Here is a 21,926-nt window from a genome sequence, read left to right on the forward strand (position 1 = left end):
GCAGTCTTAACCAAACAGCAGTACTTCATATAATTGAATTGAACGTACATTCCTTTTCATGGGGAAAGAGATTTATCCTTAACTGGATTAGAGGGATAGCATCTGAAAGCTATGTCTATGACATGCATTGTATTTTTGTTTTTCTTTAATAATCTGGGGTAATGCTGTTTTTTTCTTTTTTCTTTCTAATTTCTTACAGATGGTCACGAGAACAAAGAAAATATTTGTAGGTGGATTATCAGCTAATACAGTAGTGGAAGATGTAAAGCAATACTTCGAACAGTTTGGCAAGGTAAGTTCCAGCATGGGTCAACATAATTTACAATCGGAATTTATTTGTGAAAAACATGAAGGTTTTTTTCTAATGATGGTCAATTTTGTGTTAGCAGTGACATAAGTCAACAAATGGTGCTTTCAGTATGTTGCCAAAGAGCCTCATGCTGTTGGAGAAGTGGTGATCTTTGTGTATTTCTGCAAGCCATCAAACTAGCATGCTGTTCAGCACTACAGTGATTCCACATCAGGCATGATGATGCACTCTTTTATCTTGTGTAATGTAAGATGTGGAGGATAGGTTTTTGGGTTTTTTCATAGTAAAGTGTGTGTGTGTAAAACAGTGAATGAATGAATGAATTCGTTTTAAAATGGTCAGTTTAAAATGAATTCATTTTAATCTGCTTTCATTTTGAACTGTTCAGAGAAGGGCTGTGGCATGTCACTGCCATAGCACACATGTTGGAGAAGCTTTTGTGAGATGACTGCAGAGTTTGTTTCCCTTTTCTGTAGGGGCGTGTGTCATGGGGGGGGGGAGCAGTGGACATCTAGTCTAATATATGGTCCCATGACAGGCAGTAGAGGTCTTTTTGTGAAAAGGCTATATCCCATCCCCCCAAATGTGGCTAGTCTGGTTTCATCTGCAGGCTTTAAACGAGTGGACCATAAGAGTTGATTGGGTAGCAGGTCACATCTGTGGGCAGGACGGCATGTATAGGATGCGCTGCCAAAGAGAAACGCTCACTCCTCTCTGCTCTCCTTTTCCATAAGCTGTATTCCATATATTGATGTCAGCATGTTTTTCTTTGTTCTTAAAAGTGGAGGCAATGAAGTAGATTGGAGGCAAGAGAAGTGGACAGCATGGTGACACTTGCATATGGGGAAGTTCTGAACTAAATAATAGCGTGGAGAACTTGACACGGGGATGCTAGTTTTGGTGCCAGGCTTGTGAGCCGGATAATTTATAGCTGTTCAGTCCAGTGGTAGTCTATTCCTCAGACCTTCAAACTGGTACACAAGCAGGAGGCTTCATGTGATGCAGTGCAGTCTTGTGGCGCTCTGAGCCTGTCCAGCTTGGGTAAATGTTGAGTGCATGGCCATGCACATAACTTACAGTTGCTTGTAATTGCAAATTATATTTGTGGTATACTTGCCTTTATATTTAGGCATACACACATACATCTTAGCAACCTGGTGTTGGATAAGCTGATCCTCAGAGAAATCAAACATTTCTTACGTTCTATTGATGTTATCCAACAGACCTCAGTTCAACCGAAAGGTCCATGTAGGTTATGCTGTGATTCTTTATTTTCAGTCCTGCAACAGCAGCTGTTGATAGAAGGATATGGAAGTATCTGGAAGCCAGATCAATTTCAACATCTTTGACTAAACAAAAGGTCTGAGGGTGGAGATGGGGTCAATTCTTTTGCATGTCTGCAGCTCTCATTCATTTTAATCATAGGTGGCCTTGCCACATTTGCTGGAGATGGTGTATTTTGGGTGCTGATAGATCTGAGCCATGGGATGAAGTTCTCTTGTGCAAGCCTTGTGAAGTATCAACTAGCATTATTTTCCACAGCTTATTTGGATAACTAGTGACAGAATGTGCTCCACGTTAATGAGTGGTAAGGGGGTGCTATTATATTTTGCAGGCCAGCTCTGATTCCCGTGGGGTCTGTTAAAGAGAACGAAAGATTCCCCACTATTTTGAATATTTATTTTGGGTGTGAGTATGTGAGCTTGGTGCTGTACAAATTACACCAAAGATGTCCCTGCCCCCAGAGGGCTTTTAGGCTGCACTTGTGCAGCTGTCATCCATCTCGGTGAAGTTTTACACGGGCAAGTTCCAGAAATTGTATCCTGTATTCTTAGGGTAGCCTTTGAATGCCTTGTTTTGTGTACACCTTCCTTTCATGGTGAGGGAACTTCTAAATAGTTATTTTGCCGGATTGATAGTTGTTTTGCAAAACCATTCATTTTATTTTTCAATGATAATCTTCGATTCCGGCAGGATGATGTTTACAGCCCGCTGAGCCCTTTATTAAAGGATTATGGCAGCGTTTGAATGTTTCTTCCCTAGTTATTGTCAAATCTGCCAAACTCCTCCATCTAGTTTTGAAGTTAATAACAGTTTTGCCGCATGCATGTTTCCCTGTTTCTCGCATGCACCCTTGAGGAATCATTTTTGTTTTGCCATCTGGTGCCTTCATGCTGAGTCTGAAAAATAGACAACCAGGCTGAGATCATCCAAGCGTTTTAGTGGGTTTTGGTGCCTATTTGAGATTTCTCTCTGTTAGTCTCTTATAAGGCCCCTTTTCTTTTAAACCATGCCCACCTTTAAACAACAACAACAACAACAACAACAACAACAACAACAACAACAACAACAACAACACTTGTTTTGTATTGCTATCCTAATAGCTGAGTACATCCCATATCAGCTGACCTTTTTGAAAATACCAGTTTTCAATGCTTTGTTTATAAGAAAAAGAAAGGCCGTCACCTGATTACTAATATCTCAGGCTATATATCTTATGAGTTTTTAATTTATCTGGGTTGATTTATTCTGGATATTCTTTGCCTTTCATAGATGAACACGTGTTGTAGCAGGCATCATATTAGAAGAGACATCCCTCCTGTGAGAGAGAAAGGAGAATATATCTTTTCAGATGTGTTTGCCACCTGCCATTTTTAGAAGTAGTTTTGTAAAATGTTTTAAAATGGGAAGCATCTTTCCAATTGACAAAAATTGCTTTACACTGATTAGCCATACTGATTGGTCAGTTTCATGTAGCTGCCCTAATAAATCCCAAGCACTGCTGTGTGTGAAATTCTCCCTCCCTGTGGAGCATCCAAAAGTTCACAATTTCACCTTTATTTTAGAACTTTCCCTTTATTATATGCAAAGATTGTTATTCACAGTATGTATAGAGAAAGGGCTACTCGGCTATTATCATCATCCCCTAAAGGCTTCCCCCCTCACCACCAAAAAAAAAAAGCAACCAAACGAAGGGGAATGAAATGGAATATGAATACAAACGATATTTGAATATAAGGAGAGTATACCTACTGATTTACTGAATCCCTCTCAGAGGTTGAGAGTTGTTTCAAATGCTAGTCCTACTCAGACGATATTGGACTTGACTAACAGGTCCATTAGAGGGACCCAGGTAGCGCTGTGGGCTAAACCACTGAGCCTAGGGCTTGTTGATCAGAAGGTCGGCGGTTCGAATCCCTGTGAGCTCCCGTTGCTTGGTCCCAGCTCCTGCCAACCTAGCAATTCGAAAGCACATCAAAATGCAAGTAGATAAATATAGCGGGAAGGTAAACGGCGTTTCCATGTGCTGCTCTGGTTTGCCAGAAGCGGTTTTGTCATGCTGGCCACATGGCCTGGAAGCTATACGCCGGCTCCCTCGGCCAATAATGCGAGATGAGCGCGCAACCCCAGAGTCAGTCACGACAGGACCTAATGGTCAGGGGTCCCTTTACCTTTAACAGGTCCATTAATTTCATTCAGTGTAGTCTGAGTAAAACTTAATTGGATACAATCCTCAGTCCACAGCTCCATTATGTACTGGTATAAGTAAGTCTTGCTGAAATGAGCTGGATTGTGACCTTCGAGTTGGGACCTCTTTAGACATTCTCTTTTTATTGACTTGGAATGCCATATCTCTGGCCTAAGATCTTCGTCGTCGTCATCATCATCATTATTTGCTTTTGCCATTTGGGAGAGAAACTGACATGAAACTGAAATGCAGCTCACCTTCCATGTTGATAAAGTACCTGGAGTAACTGGATTGCTCATTTTATTTGAGAGCTGCGGTTTCAGATACAGCATGGGTATAGCCTCTATTGTGCAAGGAATCTATGGGAAGACCCTGGATAAAACTGAGAATCTCTGATTTTACTCTGACTTCCCCGCTTTTACCTCTATATGTCAACTAGAATACACAGAAGCACTTAAAATTTGCATATATCCGTGTGTGTGTGTGTGTGTGTGTGTGTGTGTGTGTGTGTATGTATGTGTATGTGTGTGTGTGTGTAATATATTGCAATAAAAAAGTTGCCAGCCTCTCCAAACTTGATTAAAGCTTACACTTAAAACATCCTAAGACCTTTAAAAGCTGTAAGCTGCTGCTAATAAAAGGAATTGCTATTTTTCCTCACCCCACCCCTTTGTAGGTACCACTTGCTTTCCAGAAGTCCTGTGAAAGTAACCCAGTCCTTATTTTTGGAGACTTGCAATTTATACTTTATATGGTGAGCTGTGTAATTAGTTGGGAAGACTTATGCTTAGTCACTGGTTTATCCTAATCGGCTTTGGCTTTTTCCAACAACAAAGTGAGCTTATTTTGCTAAGCTGAAACAACTCTGCTCCCTTTGTTCCTGTCTTTTTATTGTCTCATTCCTTTCATTCTGTTTTACTGCCAAAAGTTTTGTTTCATTAGGCTTACAAGTCATTTCCAATCCAGTGGGCTGCTACAATCAGGCCTTTATATACCTCAGCTGCCCTGTTTCCCATGTCCTCCTGGGTTTGTGTCAAGATGCAGCCCTTCTTTGTGAAATGTTAACTCTTTTTTTTTTTTTTGCTTCTAAGCTACTTTTCACCTTACAAGTACTTGGAAGTTGCTGATCTCAAGCACTGGGATGCTATACCCGAATATTTAGGTCATACATGCCATTTTGGGCAGACAAAGGTTAAGCCACTGCACATTAGGAATGCTAAAAGTAGCTGGAGTTTCAGGGCTGTTTAATTTTTTGTTTGTTGCTCCAGTCATGCAGAATCTTATTGGAGAAGGGCTGTGTTCAGCTTTTGCAGCTGCAGTCTTCTGAATTGCAAGGTGTACAATATTATTTTTCACCATGTGTAAGCAAGATGGTGGGAATGTAAAAAGTGTGTTGTAGCTGCCTGAACTTTTCTGATCTGTGTCTCAGAAGTAGTGATGCATGTGTCAAGCCAACTTAGTACATCAATGCACTTTTTTCTGTTCTCTCTGTGTAATGGTAAAAGTAGTAATAAAATAAAATAAAATAAAATACCTGTGTTACATTATCTCTTTTAAAAGATCAAGGATGTTTTAAGACTCAATAAAAGACTCCTTAAGCATTTGTTCTTATTCTTGGACTTCAGGCATCTCTTGAAAAGTAGCCAGGCAAGGCATCTTAAGTTTGCTATGTGCCTGCCTTAAAAAAATAAAAAATAAAAATCCTCAAGTGGACAAGGCTTTCCAGTGTCTCTTTCCCCCCTCCCCCTTCCTATCCCAAAGTGAGAGATTGAAGGTGGGATGAAATTTAGCACCCAGTTAAATTGTTTAAAGTCTTGAGCAAAGGGTGCTTGGCCAGCAGTGCCTCAGTGTTAATTCATTATGACTACATTCCTTCACTTGCATTTTGGTAATATACCCCCATTTTATCATCACAGCACTATTGGGCTGGGTGATTTGCCCAAAATGAGCTTCATGATCAAGTAGTAGGGAATTTGAACAGAAGCCTCTTCAGTCATTTTGATACACTCTCTGCCACATAGGCTCCGTTTTTCTGTGCCCCTGGGCTGCTTGAAAAACTATTGCTTGTTTGCTGGTGTAGAGCAGATCTACCTCTGTCCTCCTGACCTTAAATAATGGTAGTTGAGTAGAATGTCCCTTTTGGAGGCAGATCTTTCTTCTTACTGGGTGCAAAGAAGCATGGGATAGCCACTCATTTTCTTTTCGGAGAGGAATGGCAGTGGTTTGCTTCCTACTGAAGTCTCTACAGGTGAGGCGAATGCAGGAAGAGACTGTTGCTGTTAGGAGAAGTAGGTGTCTGATCACATCCGCAGATAAGGCAGGAAAGGATGGATGGATGGATTGCACTTATATCTCACTTTTCCTCTAAGGAGCTCAGACTGGTGTGTATAGTTTTCCTCTTCCCCATTTTTATCTTCACAACAGCCAGGTGAGATAGGTTAGGCTGAGAATGAGTCACTGGCCCACATGGCTGAGTGGGAATTTGAACCCTGGTCTCTCAGATCCTAGTCCAACACACTAACCAGTGCATCATACTGCCTCTCTAAACTTTGTCTCTTTAGGTCCTTCCTCAGTGCTTTGAATCTTAAACAGAAAAGAAACAAAGGATTAAACTTGCTGTTGCTTTAGGTGTGCCTGAGCATAGCTTGGGTTTTATGTTGCAAGAATAGTAGAGTGAATGCCAAAGTGTGCTGTAATCTCCAAAGAAAATAAAGATGTACTAGCCTGTTGTTAATGTTTTTAATACATCACACATTTGGATACAAAGCAAGGAGCCAGCAATGGCCTGTTTAACCCAGCGAATGTGCTTGTGTGTTTTCAAATTGTATATATGCTGCAATCTGCAAGAATCCCTGGTGTTGAGGAATGTCCCAAAAGAGTGATAGAAGTCACACTATTAGTTGCTTTTTTCAAGTCCTTCTCTTTTGACAGCTGTGGAAATATCACCCCATCCAGACAGGAGATCTCTGCCTCTTTTGGCATGGATGTCTGGGTGTGAACAAGTTAATGATCCATTGGAGTATTAAACACTCCAAGGTTTATTTTTCCCTGAGGCCCCATGGGCCTCTGAAGATGTCATGATAATAGGATTGTTAGCATGAGAAAAGGCAGCATTCTCTCCATGGGTTCATTTTAGAGGAATTTGGCAGTGCAACCTCCTAACCTTGGCTTCAGCCTGATGCCAGTTGGTGAGAAGGGTTGTGATCCTTCTAGAAGTGAAGGGTTATTTATTCTAGCATGGGCAGGCAGATAGACTGGCACATTTCCTCTGCTACACATTGAAATGTAGATTTTTTTTTTAGTCAGTAGGGTACACTGAAGCTTTTTTTTAAAAAAAAATGTTCCTCTATTCAGAAATCTTTGTCAAAAATTTGACTACTCGTTAGCCTGTTACAATTTTCAGTGCTGCATTTCAAGACACTATATTTGTAAATTAGTTGCATTCAGAGTAATAGAAGGTCAGGTCTTGACTTAATCTGAATATGTAATAATCAGAGTACCCAAAAGATTTTAATATGTATTGGAGAAAATATGTTGGTGCATTTTTGCATGGCTGTTGCTAATCTCCACTGTGCCTACAGAAGCCGGCTGGAGACAAAAACTTGCATCTCATTTTATTGTCCTACTTTGACTCTGGGTGTATATTGTCCAGTTAACTTAGAAAAGAAACCCACTTTGAAACAAAATTATGCCAGTCAACTTTAGAAGGCAATATTTACATACGTATTACCTTTAAGGAATGGGTTTTAACCATTTCTGCCATCACCTCCCTTGTCCTCCTCTGGTGGATCTTTCTTACCAGTATGAGAGGCATTTTGGGATTTGGGAACATAACCAGAGATGTGCCCAAGAGTGGCAGTAGGATCATGGTGGGTGAATCCAGTCTATTTTGAAGCTTAGACAGAATCAAGGGAGCTTCCTTATGCCAGTAGGTCAGATGAGACGATGTGGCACTCCTTAACCCTGTAAAAAAGCTTCGTGGCAACTAGGAGTCCTGTTCATTTTGGCTCCAGGCTACCTTTGCCATGCTTAGCTCTGAAATTCACATGAGCCAGATGGGGCAAAAGTGAATTTGCATGGTGCTGTAAAATGTCCAGAGGCTGAGATTCCTCCTTGTCAATCGGAACTCCAGAGTTGAAGGCACTAAAATAAAATCTGATACATCCTGCTTTAAACTTTTTCAAGAAATAAGACTTTTTTTAAGGGCAAGAGAGGAAGGAAGACTCTTGTCAAATAATGCATTGTGTTGGATAATGACACAAAACATTGTTGTCACCGTACCAAAAAAATGTTAACATCCTGAGTAAAGTGCTTGTTACTGTTTTTTTCTTTTTTTTTAAGCAGACCATTTTGGGGGTCTGAATACTCAGAAGAGCTGGGAAGCATTTAGAATATCCCTGAGAGATGAGTGTTCCTTGGCTGTAAGGAGAGGGGTGTGGATAAAAAGCACTGTACTGCGGGAAATGGGTATAATGACACTTTTTCCTACATGCAAGCAAATGGCCGTAAATCGGTCACTTATGACCTGTTCAAGTGCCTTTATATATACAGTCAATGCTATTGTCTAAGGCTAGAAGGCTTTTAGGCAATTGCAAACATTATCTCCTCTCTTGTGGACCCAGGATGTAGTGCATCAACCACATGGCTCCATTTGGGGGACCAGCCAGTCTCTCTGGCAGATTTCATTCCCCTTTTGAGCATTTGTTGTATTTTTATGTCTCTGTCTCTTCAGTGGCTTTATGATAAGATGGTTAGGGGATGTGTCACAGCAGCACACACCACCCCCATGAGGGTTTGTAAGAGAAAAGCCATGCCTAGCTAACTCTGAAGTCTTGGTCACTGGGTTTCCTTCCACAAATCTGTCAGAACAAGAAAGGCACCAACAGCCAAGAAAACGTGAGCTGTGATGCAAGCCTTTCCTCCCTTTTATCTGAGTATGCCTAGAGATTTAACATTTCTCAGTGGGATGTGAGAGAGGCACCCAGCACATGCACAGTACATATAGACCTACAGAAAAATAGTGGGTTTGCCAAAGTTGCCACAAAATTTAGCTAAATAGAGGTGGCAGGGGGAGGAGAGATGACTTTCGGCTAGCAGAGCAGATGCTCTGTAACTGAGCATGTGCAGAGAGGAGCAGCAGCAACCTCCACTTGCCTCTCTTTCTGGGCAGTAGTGAGAGGTTGGAGAGAGAATGGCCAGTGTGAACAGTGGCAAGTACGGGGGGCCCACAGGTAAGGGGGGGTACACAAACCCCCCATCCCAATTCTGGAACTCCACACTGCTACTACCTGTGCTAATAATCATGACAGAAATGCACAGATACCTATAAATTGCATGCTTTAAAAAAACATGATTAATTGTATGCTGATAGGATCGTTCATATGAAAATGGAGACAAGGATAAAGTAGCTCAAATAGAAAACCGATCAGGGTAGTCTAAAGAGAAGGTGGATTAGCTTTCTCTTAATCTGAAACAAGTCTGCAATGCACACAGTCATGCTGGAGTGTTCCAGTCAGTGCATGTGGCCTTTCCTGAAGTTGCATTTGCGCTTAATAGCAGTTAACGGCGCCGGTAGATTCAAATTACTTTTGGACATGTCTCTTTTGGTTTTTGAAAGAGGGGTTTGTTCGGGAGGTGGTGTTTTGGCATATAGTGGTACCTCTGGTTACAGACGCTTCAGGTTACAGACTCCGCTAACCCAGAAATAGTACCTCGGGTTAAGAACTTTTACCTCAGGATGAGAACAGAAATCGTGCGACAGCAGAAGACCCCATTAGCTAAAGTGGTACTGTACCTCAGGTTAAGAACAGTTTAAGTTCTTAACCCAAGGTACCACTGTATTTTATAGGCCTAAAATTCACATATCCTTTCCCCTGAAGGTGTGGATGTATTAACATTTCTCTCCTAACTCCATGCTGAAAGAGAGGCAGGCAAGAAATGTTTGGGTTCGTATAGTGTAGTGAGGTATAAGGAGAATGTGCCCCCCCCAGATGCTGCTGGACTATAACTCACAGATGATAACACCTGGACCTATTTCTGTCTGGTTTCAGGACTGGTTATGGCCCTGAAATGGTTTTGGTTGCCCTACTTGACATTTTTGTTGACTTTCCCATGTCCTTTTATCCATTGACCACCCTCTTCTTTGGGAGCGGCTTCGGGAAGTAGATGGCAAGTCCTGCATGCTAGATTTTACATCTGTTTGAAGCTGCGGGGAGCGATCCTCATGAGTTTTAGAATAAAATGGGACACCAGGTTCTGTCTCTCTGTTCCATCCAGGAGAAGTGCTGGAGTTGGATGTGGGCCAATAAATAGAAGCAGAATCCTGATAAGACAGGGATGTCACAGGTCCTGAGTGCTCTTGACTGAGAATTGACAAAGAGCTTGGGAGATGGCCGGTTCTGCACAGGGTTGCGGTCCCCAGGAGGAGCAAGTCTGTAGTCTGGGCTACTCATGGATCCAACGTTATTACTGGAGGCTCTGGTGTATTTAGTGGCTAGGAGTGCCTTTTTCCAGCTCTGGCCACTTTTAGTTTGGCCACTATGCTCCATGCACTCCTAGCTCCTGTATTGGATTATTGCAATGCATTCTCAGTGGGGCTGCACTTGAAAACAACAGAGAAGCATCAACTGATCAAAAATGCAGCAGCCAGATTACTGGCTGAGATTTCATTTAGAACTCATATAACCCTCATTTTAAGCAGTTGCACTGGTATGTTGTGTGAAGAAATACTGCCTTTTGTCTTTTCTGCAGCTACTACTATCAGTCAGTTTGTATTCCTTTGGGTTCCCCGATGCATGTTTACTCTCAGTCAGGGAAAGGGCTAAGCATAATTTTCTGCACCTACTTTCCCTTAAATTCCCTCCCCTACAAGGTACATTGCCTTGAAATAAAACAGTTTTGGGGTATGGTTACGGCATACTAATATTTAGCTTTTTAGGGAAGCTAAATGTGCTCTTCATACAAAACAACATGACAGTTTTGTTGCTGTGCATTTTCCACCCAGATCTAGGACGTGGTAGTAGCCTGTTTGATGATGAACCAGGCTGTTTCAGAGTTCAAACTACACTGTGAAAATGGCTGGCTCCAATATCTCTGTATGCCATATACTGGAGTATATCTAAATGGAATTGTGTTGGCATCTTCAGATAACTGATTGAAGATCCTAGAGGTTTAGCCTGAAAGTCGCTTACCTTGTGCTTATTTAAAGTATGGCGCATTGTCTTGTTTTCACAAGCTGAAGATTTGCAATAGGTTATTTTACAGTCTTGCTTGATGCCTGAAAGAAATGTTCCACAGGTGAAACAATAAGAGAAGCGAAAAATCTATTCCCGCTAGCAGGGCTTTGATTTCAAAGCTGCACTAGCACAGTGAAGATCATGATTTTGTGTCAAACATGATGTTTATTTCAAAATAGACCTTGTAAGCCCCTTGATCTTGGGATGAGCTGAAGCTGATGGGGTTGTATTCCCTGCCAGAGGCGAACACTTAATTTTTTCAACAGCATGCAGTGGAATCAGCTTAAGGGTTAAGTATTCTTTCCTTTTTTATTTTTCAAGTTACAGTACCAAATGTAAAGTACCAAATGTAAAGTAAAAAGGGACATGTGCCCTTTGCTATTGACTGTCTTGTTATTAATTGCTGATAAGATCACAGTGGGCATGATTCACCAGTAACTTCTTCTAGGGAGGTCACTGGAATTTTTTTCTCAGGCAAAATGTGAAGCAAATTTCGAGGGTCCTCATTGGGTGAAACATCTGCAGAAGTTCAGAGGGCATGGGGTTGGGATTGCATACTCCAGGCATCCCCAAACTTTGGCCCTCCAGATGTTTTGGACTACAGTTCCCATCGTCCCTGACCCACTAGTCTTGTTAGCTAGGGATCATGGGAGTTGTAGGCCAAAACATCTGGAGGGCCACAGTTTGGGGGTGCCTGGCATACTCCAAACACTTGTGATATTTCATTGTAATATTGGCTGTGTAATTAGTACACACAGAACAACATAAGCTACAGAAGTCAGGTTTTACCATCTATGTTATGACTAAAATCCACTTTAAAGAGTAAATTTAGGTAATTTGGAGCTTCCACCTCTGTCTGGATAACACCTGAGAAATATTAATTCTTTCAGCTTCCCTAGATAAGCCTAGAGTTCTTGGGTTCAAGTGGGAGGAGATATTGCCTCCCAAGACTGAACCCTATTGAATCTTATTTAAAAAATAGGAAGGCTAAGCAGAATACTTTGAACAATTGGAAAGTACATACTGAATTTTCTTCATAAATACACTCTTTCCCCATTGTACAGAGGGTCAACTACTGCCTTGTTTTCCAGAATGGACTCCCCAAAAAGGGCAGTGAAAACTTAAGTCCTCCACCCTCCACAGCAGGTGCCTGTCGTCCATCTGAAGATAGTTGCCAACATCTGGTGCAATTGCCTCTCCAAAAGCCGTAACAAGGGGGCCTGCAGTTCAAATGCAGAGAGCGCACCGCCTCCTTAATGATAACAAGCTGTTGGCTTCCCCTCGGAGATGAATTCATCTCACAGATGTTTGCTTAGTTTTGGCAATCTTATCACTTGTAGCTTTGGTGATTATGCTCAACTGGAGACTATTACTATAAAAGAATAGTTTGAACTTTTTTTGTTGTGTTGTTTGCTTCCGAAATATAATTTATATCAAAAACAGTAATGTTGATCCCATTAGCCAAGTACCCTTTAAGACATCTGCAGGCCAGTAGCTTCTCGACAGTAAGCCCTGGTGAATGTCTTTCATCCATGCTGACATTTTTAATGTTCCCTCTTCAGCAATTCTGTGGTTTCAACCCTTTGTTTAACACTACTTTCTAAGCAATTACTTCCAGCTCCTCCTGTGAGTGATCCTTATGACCCATGGTTATATATGTGTATGTTTTGCAACCTGTGAATCACAAAGGATGCTTTGGCATCATCCTTAGGACAAGAAGGCTATTTGTGATGTTGGTAATGGTTATAAAGAACACACACAGCTCTCTTAACATCAGAAGTTGCTTTGTTTTTTTTATATCGTTTGAAAACAGAGATAGCAATTTGGTGCCACCTAATAGGCCCTGTTCAGTAATCTTGCAACGCTTCACTTTTGAATCTTGCTTTTCAGGGCTCCCCCTCCCACACTCTCTCCCCCCCCCATTTCAATGCAGGCTTTTTGTTCAAGTGCCTGGGTTTTAACTCTAGTAAACAGGACCTATTTTGGGAAGCTTGTTTATGGGCCTCGGGTGACTCAGATGCGGCTGAAGAATGTGTCACTGATGGCCGAGGTCACCATACATGTAATTTCTTGGCCCATAAATAGATATTGATCCAAAGAGCTGGTGACACCATTTTTGCATTGTAGTACATTAGGGAGGGAGAACTGCAGGCCATGGGCATGTCCTCCGTTGCCCTTCATGTTTCTGCCTGGCCCCTCGCAAACCCCCCAAAGCCTCAATCAATTTGTTGTGGTGCCATCCGTGCTGTCAGCTGCAGGAAGAGGTGTTTTATTTATTTATTTTAAAATACTTTATGCATTGCCCTTCAACCTACTCGATTTCAAGATGATTTACAAGGGTATTATGGCATGACAATTCAACAAGGCACATCACAAACAATACTATCAGTGGATAATATAACAATATCAGCCAGCCAAATCTCAATAAAAATGTGCTGTTGTTTTGCCTGGTACCTAAAGATTAACAATGTAGGTGCCCCACAGACTTCCTTGGGGAGGATATTAATTAACTTAGGTGCCCTGGTTGAAACTGTCCTCTCCAACATTGAAACCTGTCTTCTATTGGATGAGAGGCATACATGGAGAAAGGCTGTCAGTCATTATGAAGAAGAGCAAAATAGCATCTATATGTTTAGATGAAATACATTTGTGTGTGCACAAGGCTTTGGTGCTTCACATTATATCGCTAATCCTTAGAACAATCCTGGATTGCAAAGCCTTTGCTATTGCAGTATTAAAAATGGTGGGCTTCGCCTGAGAGAGAATGGCTCGCTGAAGACAGAACAGCAAGTAACAATACTCCTGTGAGATTGGGGACTCAGGACCTCATCTTTTAACCACTACTACACTAAGGTAAGTGGGAAAAATTATGATGTCATTTCAGTGGAGAACGTGAGTTTTTTCCTGAGTAGAGTTGGTTTAATTGGGGAGGCTGGTGCACCTCCTTTAGCTTGCAGCATTATAATTATGGAGACGGGCTAAATGTTAATGCCCATCATAAAGAATGTGCTGCTCTGAATGTCTGTTACTGATAATTATTTCTGATGAATAAACCAAAAGGACAAGTATGTGCGAAGTTCATATTGCAGCTTTCAGGTTTTATTATATGCTTCTCCTGAAGGGGCAATCATTGTGGTGCACCAGCTGGTTGTTTCTGTGGCCCGACACTCCCAGGAGATAGTTGATGATAATGCAAACTTGAACTAGCAGAAGTGCCAATGTGTTTGTGGGTATATTTATAGATACATTGTTTATCAGGTGAAGTAACCCTCCGCAAGGGGAAGGGGGGGGCTTAGCAGCTCTGCACAGAGGCATGAGCTCCTGGAAGGCAACCAACATCCTTTGTGCTTTCCCATTAACACAGCGGAGTGTTGAGCTCCAGGTGTTGCCCTGCTCAATTCTGCTTAAAAGTGAGCAAAGCAGGGACAAGTATGCATGCTGAAAGCAGAAAGGATCTACAGTGGTACCTCTACTTACGAATTTAATGCGTTCCGAATGCACATTCGTAAGTCGAAAAAAATGGTAAGCCGAATCCCATAGGAATGCATTGGGAGAAAAAAATCGTAAGTAGAAGTAACCCTATCTAAAAATTCGTAAGTAGGAAAAATCCTATCTAAACTGCATCCAAGATGGCGGACGGAGCTCCATTCATAAGTAGAAACATTCGTAAGTAGAGTTATTCGTAAGTAGAGGTACCACTGTTTTGGCTACCAGGATCTGCTGGTGAGAAGACTTTTGCCTGTAGGGTTAAATGACATGTGCAATGTGGCATTTGGGAGCTTCTGTTTTTGTATGAGCCGTGCAAAGCCCCTTTTCTTAGGGTGGCAGGTCATAGTTCCTTTGAACCCTCCCTGTTTCCTTTCCTTTCACATGTGAACTCTCTTCCCCAACACACACACACACGGGTCCATCATTGCCCCCCAAACACTAGTATTTTCAGTGTGAGTACTCATAAAACCTGCACCTGCCATCTTTGAAAAAGAATTCTCCCTCCTCTCACTGGAGGGAATGCCTCTTCTTAGACAAGGCCTTCTGTAACACCTGCTTGCTGGCAGCATTTTTTATTTATATACAGATATAATTCATAGAGTTAATTAGCAGAGTAAAATTCATTACAAATTTATCAGCCGAGCTCCCTTTAATCAGGTGACAGCCCTATTCAAAAACCGGGTTTTAGAGCATTCTGAGCCAGGATTATTTGTGCTCTGACATGACATCAGATAGAAGGGGTTGGAAGGGATTTACATTCAACAGTACTGAGCACAGCCCTATGGCGTGGTCACTTAACCCTTTGTGGCATCGTATTTTCAGTGGGCCATGCTGTTTGTGGTCCGATAGCTCCACCCTACCTACTGTGTGAAAATAACTAGATGGTGGTGTTTTGGATCTATAATTTTAACAAAGCCATCGTTACTTACACCAGTCTTTAAGAGTTGCTTATGGGTTCAGTTGTTTTCTATTCCAAATAGCCAAAATAATAATAATAATAATAATTCTTCAGAATATATGGGGGAAGGAAGGTTGACTGCTGGCATTTGTGAACTGCTCTGAGATCTACAGGTGAAGGGTGGCATACAAATTTAATAATAATAATAAAAATCTATGCAGCTAAACAATTTCCTTACTACCTCAGAGCAAGCAACTCTGTTGCTTGTTGCCAAGATTTTCCAGATCAGGTCCTCTGGTGCTTTTAGGGGGAGACACATTGATGCAGTGTTTGAGAGAACAAGTCCCATAGATGTGATCATAGGTTTGTATAATTTATGTATTTATTTATGTTGGCAATTATGTACCCTACTTTTTATGCTAACGGCAAACTCAGGATGGTATACAGCATATAAATGTGGGGGGGGGGAGTACAGTTTTGAAAAGAGCAGCAAGTTATGCACTGTAGCTGTGAGAAAGCACAATAAAATACACCAGGAACAGGGAAAAGAAAAGGGGGAGGCATTGTCTAGGGTGTGTGTGTCCGATTAAAGAACGTTCACCAAAATAAAATGCTCTTAAGAGCCTTCTTAAAAAGGGTAGATAAACCTGATTTTTATGCTGTCACATAATTTAGGCAGCACAATAATAAACCCTTTTATCCCCATCTGCATCTTGGCTGGGGGTGGGGTGGGGTATAAGGAGGAAAGAGACCAAGAAGGACCCAAAACTGAGTGAAGATGTTGAACAGGAAAGAGACTATTCCCCATAATTGGTTGTGGTGTTTTAGAGCATTCAAATAAGTCACTTCTCCCACGCACACAAGGATATGTCAGCCATTTGTCTAGATCTAACTTTTAATTTGTGCTAAAGTGTGTGATTTTTGTGTGTGTGTGTGTTCTTGCCCATCTCCACTTAAAACCAATGACAGCTAATTTTTGTCTGGCATAATCACATGTACCGGTATGTACTAAGTAGAACAGTATTAATGAAATAGTATCTTTACTTAATTTATGTATGGCTGGAACATGGATTCTGCAATTTGGGCAGGATAGGTTTACTGTATATTGCTTTGCTTTGTTTTTGTGATAAAGAACTTTGCAGACAGAAAATTACTCACTGTTAAATTTTTCAGGTTTTAACCAAAGATGTGTCTTAGGAGATCTAGTATATATGTTCTTTCTTCTATTTGCATCTTATTATGGATTACTGCTGCGTGCACTTGGCAGACCCACTTTAACTCCAGCGTCACATTTGCCCATTTATTTCTCTCTGCCGTTTAAGAAACCTTTTCCACGTAGGGCAAGTGATCTAATAATAGGCCATACTGTGGGAGTATTTGGCTGCCAGCAGTTCATAAAATCTGGATTCGTTTACTCCAATGGGTCTCCACTGGCCCCTCCTTGGCTCCCGAGGAGCTGATTGTGTCAGAGGAAGAAGAAAAAGGCAGCGAGAGATTAAATGCACCATGATTGTAGATGCAAAGTGAATCAACACAAACTAGGCAGTCACTTATTTTTATTATTTTGGTTTGGTTTCTGACGCTCTGGAATTTGACCTTGTCTTTTAATGCTGTGAGTTCCTGACTATCAGTCACGCCTGAGACATTGTCAGGCTGAGCCGCTCCTTTCTGAGGAAGAGCGTTCCCACCGCTGATGTGACCTTGTGCCACTTGTGCTGAAGGTTGTGCATTCCCCAGGATGCTGGTGGTCTTTCCACACAGGGAATTTCAAGGGGAGGGCATTAAGGCTCACATTGATTCTTTTAAGTGCTCTTTCATTCATCTCTTTTTACCTTTCCTGTGGCTCAGCTATTATTAGGAGGCTCTTGTTTTTGTTTCCATTGGTTAAGTATAGTGAAACCATCCCTACTGCTTTAATCTGAAATATATGAGTGGCAGTGAGAGGTGATATAATTGCTTTTGCTCTCATTAATGTTCTAAATTTTCTCTCGTGCTCATGTGTTCTTGTAATCTCCAAAGAGTAAAAATTAACCTTTCCATTTCTCCCAGAAACCTTAGAATTCTTCTGCCAAGAGAATAGTCTGTCACACCAGTAACAGTTCCAATGAAAATTTGTCTTCCTGCTGTTTTCTTTTTCTTTTTTTCTAAATTATTCTAAGAGCAGCCTGTGTTTCTCAGCTGTGACACCTAAACTTCTCCTCGCTTTGACCCTGTGCATTTCCCCTGATTGCAGGAGAGGAATAGGGAATCGGCTCTCTTGAACACTGGTCCTTCCTAATTCGTACGGTAAATGTGGTGGTTATTTGGCTGCAACAGGTGTCTTTGACATAAGGCTCCAGCAAGTTCCAGCTGTATTAAACTTCTTGCTTCAAGCAACTGCTGTTGAATGTGAGAGCTGCACAGAAGTAGTACTGATCTGCTCACTACCTGACCTCACCAGTGCATTGTTCTCATTAAGAGGCTCCCTAATTATGGTCCTGGACCAATGCAACCTAAGTTCATACGGCAGCATTTGCAAAGCATTTACAAGGCTGTATGACTACAAGCCGTACGTGGGGTTTTGTATCTGAAATTGTCCAGCCAGCTCTGGAGCAGTCTTTCCATTTGATCCTGCTGAATATATAAAATGGCTTCAAGTCTCAGGAGTGTACTGAGATTTACTTAACATCAAAAACGAGATTTGCTCTAGTAAGCATGAAGACTGCCTGTTAGCACATCTTGCTTTTGTTCTGTTTCCTTGTGACTTTTTGGCTTACCAGATAGTTTATTTTGTTATAACTTTAACTAACTAACTAACTAACTAACTAAAAAGATTAATTGTAATATACAGTGGTACCTCTACTTACGAATTTAATGCGTTCCGAACGCACATTCGTAAGTTGAAAAAAATTGTAAGTCGAATCCCATAGGAATGCATTAGGAGAAAAAATTCGTAAGTAGAAGCAACCCTATCTAAAAATTCGCAAGTGGAAAGAATCCTATCTAAACCGCATCCAAGATGGCGGATAGAGCTCCATTCATAAGTAGAAACATTCGTAAGTCGAGTTATTCGTAAGTAGAGGCACCACTGTATATATATTGGCTTTTCTTGCACCATACTGTTCATGGAGTTCCCAAGCCGCCTTCCCATCCTAGCACTGACCAGATCCAGACCTGTTTAGCTTCAGAATTTTTTCTGCATCATGTGCCTTTAGCCCCAGGCGAGAAATATGGTTATGGAAAACAGATGTATGTCGAATAACCACTTTAAATGATGTACCAGCTTTTAGTTTCATTGATAGGCAGCTCTCCATACCTTTTTAATCAAGTGAGTTTAAATCTGCTCTAGGGATGGACAAATTTGTCAATTTATGCATTTCTGTGTGCACAATTTTATAAGCAGTTCCCTCCCCTAATATTATAATCCATTTTTGTGAATTATTTTCACTGATACACTGATACATATTTTTGTGTACACTTAATGCCTTTTTGTACTTGTTTTTTTTTTTGCTGGAGAGCCATAGCACAGAATTTGGAGAAGGGTGAATTTAGCAGAATATACCGTAGCTACATTTTGGTTCATGTATGTATTGGTTTGGGAAGCATGAATTTGTTTGGGAAGCAAACAGAACAAATTTATCCCCATCTCTATTCTGCTGCATAGATTGGTAATTTCAAGCCAAATTCAGTACAGCAAAACTTGCCTCTTCAGCCTCCCACCTACCTACCCTGATGTGCTTATTTGACTTTTGAATAGTTGGATTTGTGGGTTATCCTAGAACATGCGTACCTTTCTTCACTACAGCATTTTATATCTGCTAAAACGATTACAGGTTTTTTTTTAAAAGACTCCCCTGTCAACTGTGGAGTGTTGTTGAGGGGAAGGCAGCTCTTAATTCTCTCTACTTCCCCTCGACTTTACTCCCTTCTGTGAGAAATGGCCTACTTAGTTGAGGTTCTTTTGATGCAGTTGGGTGAGGTCAGGTCAGGTCAAAACACTCGCAGTGCAAGAAATGCAGGAAACAGCTTTCTGCAGGATCTGAACTGTTTCCAGGCCGTTTTTTAAAAAAATGGTCTGTCTGTATATGTTAGTGTCTAAGAGGTGTGTGTGTGTGTGTGTGTGCTCTTCAAAAACAATGGCATATTTAAAAGTAAAATTAATAAAAACACCACAACATTAAAGCTCAAAAATAAAGGCATGTAGAAGCAGCAGAAAACAAATTTCAGAGGGAGTGAAACTATTAAAGGGTAGAACAGTGAACCTGCCCCTTTGGGGTTTTGTGCCTATAACCTCTGTGTAGAAAAGGCTGAACCTGAATTTACTACTTGTTTGCCTGACTGATGTCTCCTGGATGGTGCTGCAGTTTAATGCCACTTCACTGCAATAGTCTTTTCTCATTATTAATACACTTAGGGGTTTTAAAAGATACAGGGGGAAGTGAGAGACCCTGTTGTTTCTCCTGCACCCTCAGATACTTTTGTTATTATCCACCATGATGCTATTCTAGTTGGACTACCTGTATTATATATTGTCTGCATTTAGGCATTTGTGGCCAGTTCCAGAAGGTGGTACTGAGGCATCACAGCTGGCTCCTTGGCATGTGTGGATTTTCAGAGGGTATTATCCTGTCCCTCATTCTCTTTAACATCTGCATGAAGCTACCCAGTCTACTTGTGATGTGTCAGACATTTGCTGGAGGACCTGTGTGGCATGCAGGAAGCTGTACGCTTGTTGGACCCTCCGCAAGATTTTGTAAGCAAAACTTTTTTAATGTTAATGACATTTTAAACAGTTAACTTGCAGAGGATTTGAGCATTTTCAAAAGAGTACTGTTGTGATTGGTCCAGCAAATCTTTTAAAGATTTGCCTGTGTTACCTTGGAAAGCACCATCAGTATGATGAAAGCAGAAACAAGCTTCAAGGTAGTATGTTTTAGGAGCTGGTTGGGCTTGAATTGAGAAGCTCTGATTCTGTGCATGTCAACTATGTGGTCAGCCACCTTGGCTACAGATGTGGTTCTTCAGATGTTGCTGAAATACAGTTCCCATCTTTCGTGGCCATTGGCCATGCCTCCTGTTTAGACTGGGACTCTGCCTAAGCAATGATAGTATTGCCTGAGTGTTGCCATGCTCTCCAGTTCTGATCTCTGGTTTCCCAGTTCCTGGCTCCTGATTCCCACTTGGCAGCTGCCTGTGGCTCAAAGCAGTACTGAGGAGGACTGACACTGTGGTGGTTGGCCATTGAAAGAAGGTAGAGTTATCAAGTGCCAATGTCAGAAGTGCCATGTGGAAGATGTGTTGTGTGCGCAACACATTTTTCCTTAGCTTCGTTTTGCAGAGCATTTTGGAGTGGCTTCAGGTGTTCTTTTTAATACGATACAGATAACCAGCTTCCCAGTTGGTTGTGTGTTCACAGTACAGCGAGGAACCATTTGGTACACAGTTGCCATCTCTCTACCCATTGTTGAGATACACAGAAGGGTGGTGGTGGTTCAAATCAGCTTGGGTATCCCAGTAAAGGTGGAATGGTCACTTTCTCCCTGTTGATTACCTTTAATGAAAGAGTAGTTCTCTGGTTAAAGCTCTCCACTCCTCTCGCACCGCTTGTGCCAAGAGCCACTAACCTCTGTAGCAAACAGTCCCCTGTCCCCTCTGCCCCATCTTAGCAAAAAGATGGTGCTGTGATAAAACACAATGGCAAGGTGTGTTTTATATCTCCCCTTGTCCCTTATCCGGCACTAGTAGGATCACATGCGGTGACAAGGGCTTGTATTTCTTAGATGCAGCACAAGCCAGCCAGCCCCCCCCCCTAGCTGAATTTTAATCACTTAGATGCCGAGCCTTGATAGACTGAATCAATTTAATTTCTGTTGCTTGGGACTGGAAAGAACAGGATGGTGGCACGAGAGAAGGTCAAGGCAACTTACTGAGTAAACAGTTTGGTTTATAAATGTGTCCGAGAGATTCTATCCAACCCCCAACCTCCCCCACTCCCACCCCACTTTAGGTTAATTTTTGTTCTTTTTTCATTTTTATTTTAAAAGAAAATCTCATGCAGACAAAACAAACATGGCAATATCCCGAGGAACGCTGAAAGCCGGCGACATGGTTCTTTGCTGGAGGGGAAAGCTTATTAATCAAAGCACCAGCTCCGAAATGCTTGAAATGCCTTTTGAAGCAAAGGTCCTTCTCCCACTGGGCCTATGGAGTCCTTTGATTTGCTCCCAAGGAGAGAGGCTCCTGTCCCTTTCTATAGGTGAGGGCTTTAAGGTGAAAATATTGAAAGGTTTCCACACTTTATAAATATCACTTGAAAAATATTCATTCAAGTGCCTCAGAAAGGGCTCGGCCCAGCCAAAATTCCTATTATCTAATTGTTTACTATTGTGCTGGATAGATTCTACTTGGCAGAAGGCATTTATATTGCATTTAAGGTCCTCCTACAAAAAAGAGAAAGGCTTTGTCCTCATAGCAACCTTGTGAGGAAAGTATCACATCCTCTTCCTAGTGAACAATCCAATGTACTGGACGTTCTTCAGGATCTTG

At 41.5% G+C, this 21,926-nt stretch overlaps 1 protein-coding gene across 24 annotated transcripts in view; it reads left to right on the forward strand.

Moving 5' to 3' along the window:
- Window positions 1-21,926, forward strand: part of MSI2 (musashi RNA binding protein 2) — a 396,739-nt gene that overhangs the window by 121,596 nt on the left and 253,217 nt on the right. For all 24 annotated transcript variants that reach the window (XM_035139771.3, XM_088657826.1, XM_088657830.1 and 21 more), the window contains exon 6: window positions 200-292. In XM_035139771.3, the coding sequence (XP_034995662.1) occupies window positions 200-292 (93 nt within the window). The remainder of the gene's footprint in view (window positions 1-199; window positions 293-21,926) is intronic.

The sequence above is a fragment of the Zootoca vivipara genome, chromosome 14 (genome assembly GCF_965207765.1).
Source record: "Zootoca vivipara chromosome 14, rZooViv2.hap1.1, whole genome shotgun sequence".
Lineage (NCBI taxonomy): Eukaryota > Metazoa > Chordata > Lepidosauria > Squamata > Lacertidae > Zootoca > Zootoca vivipara.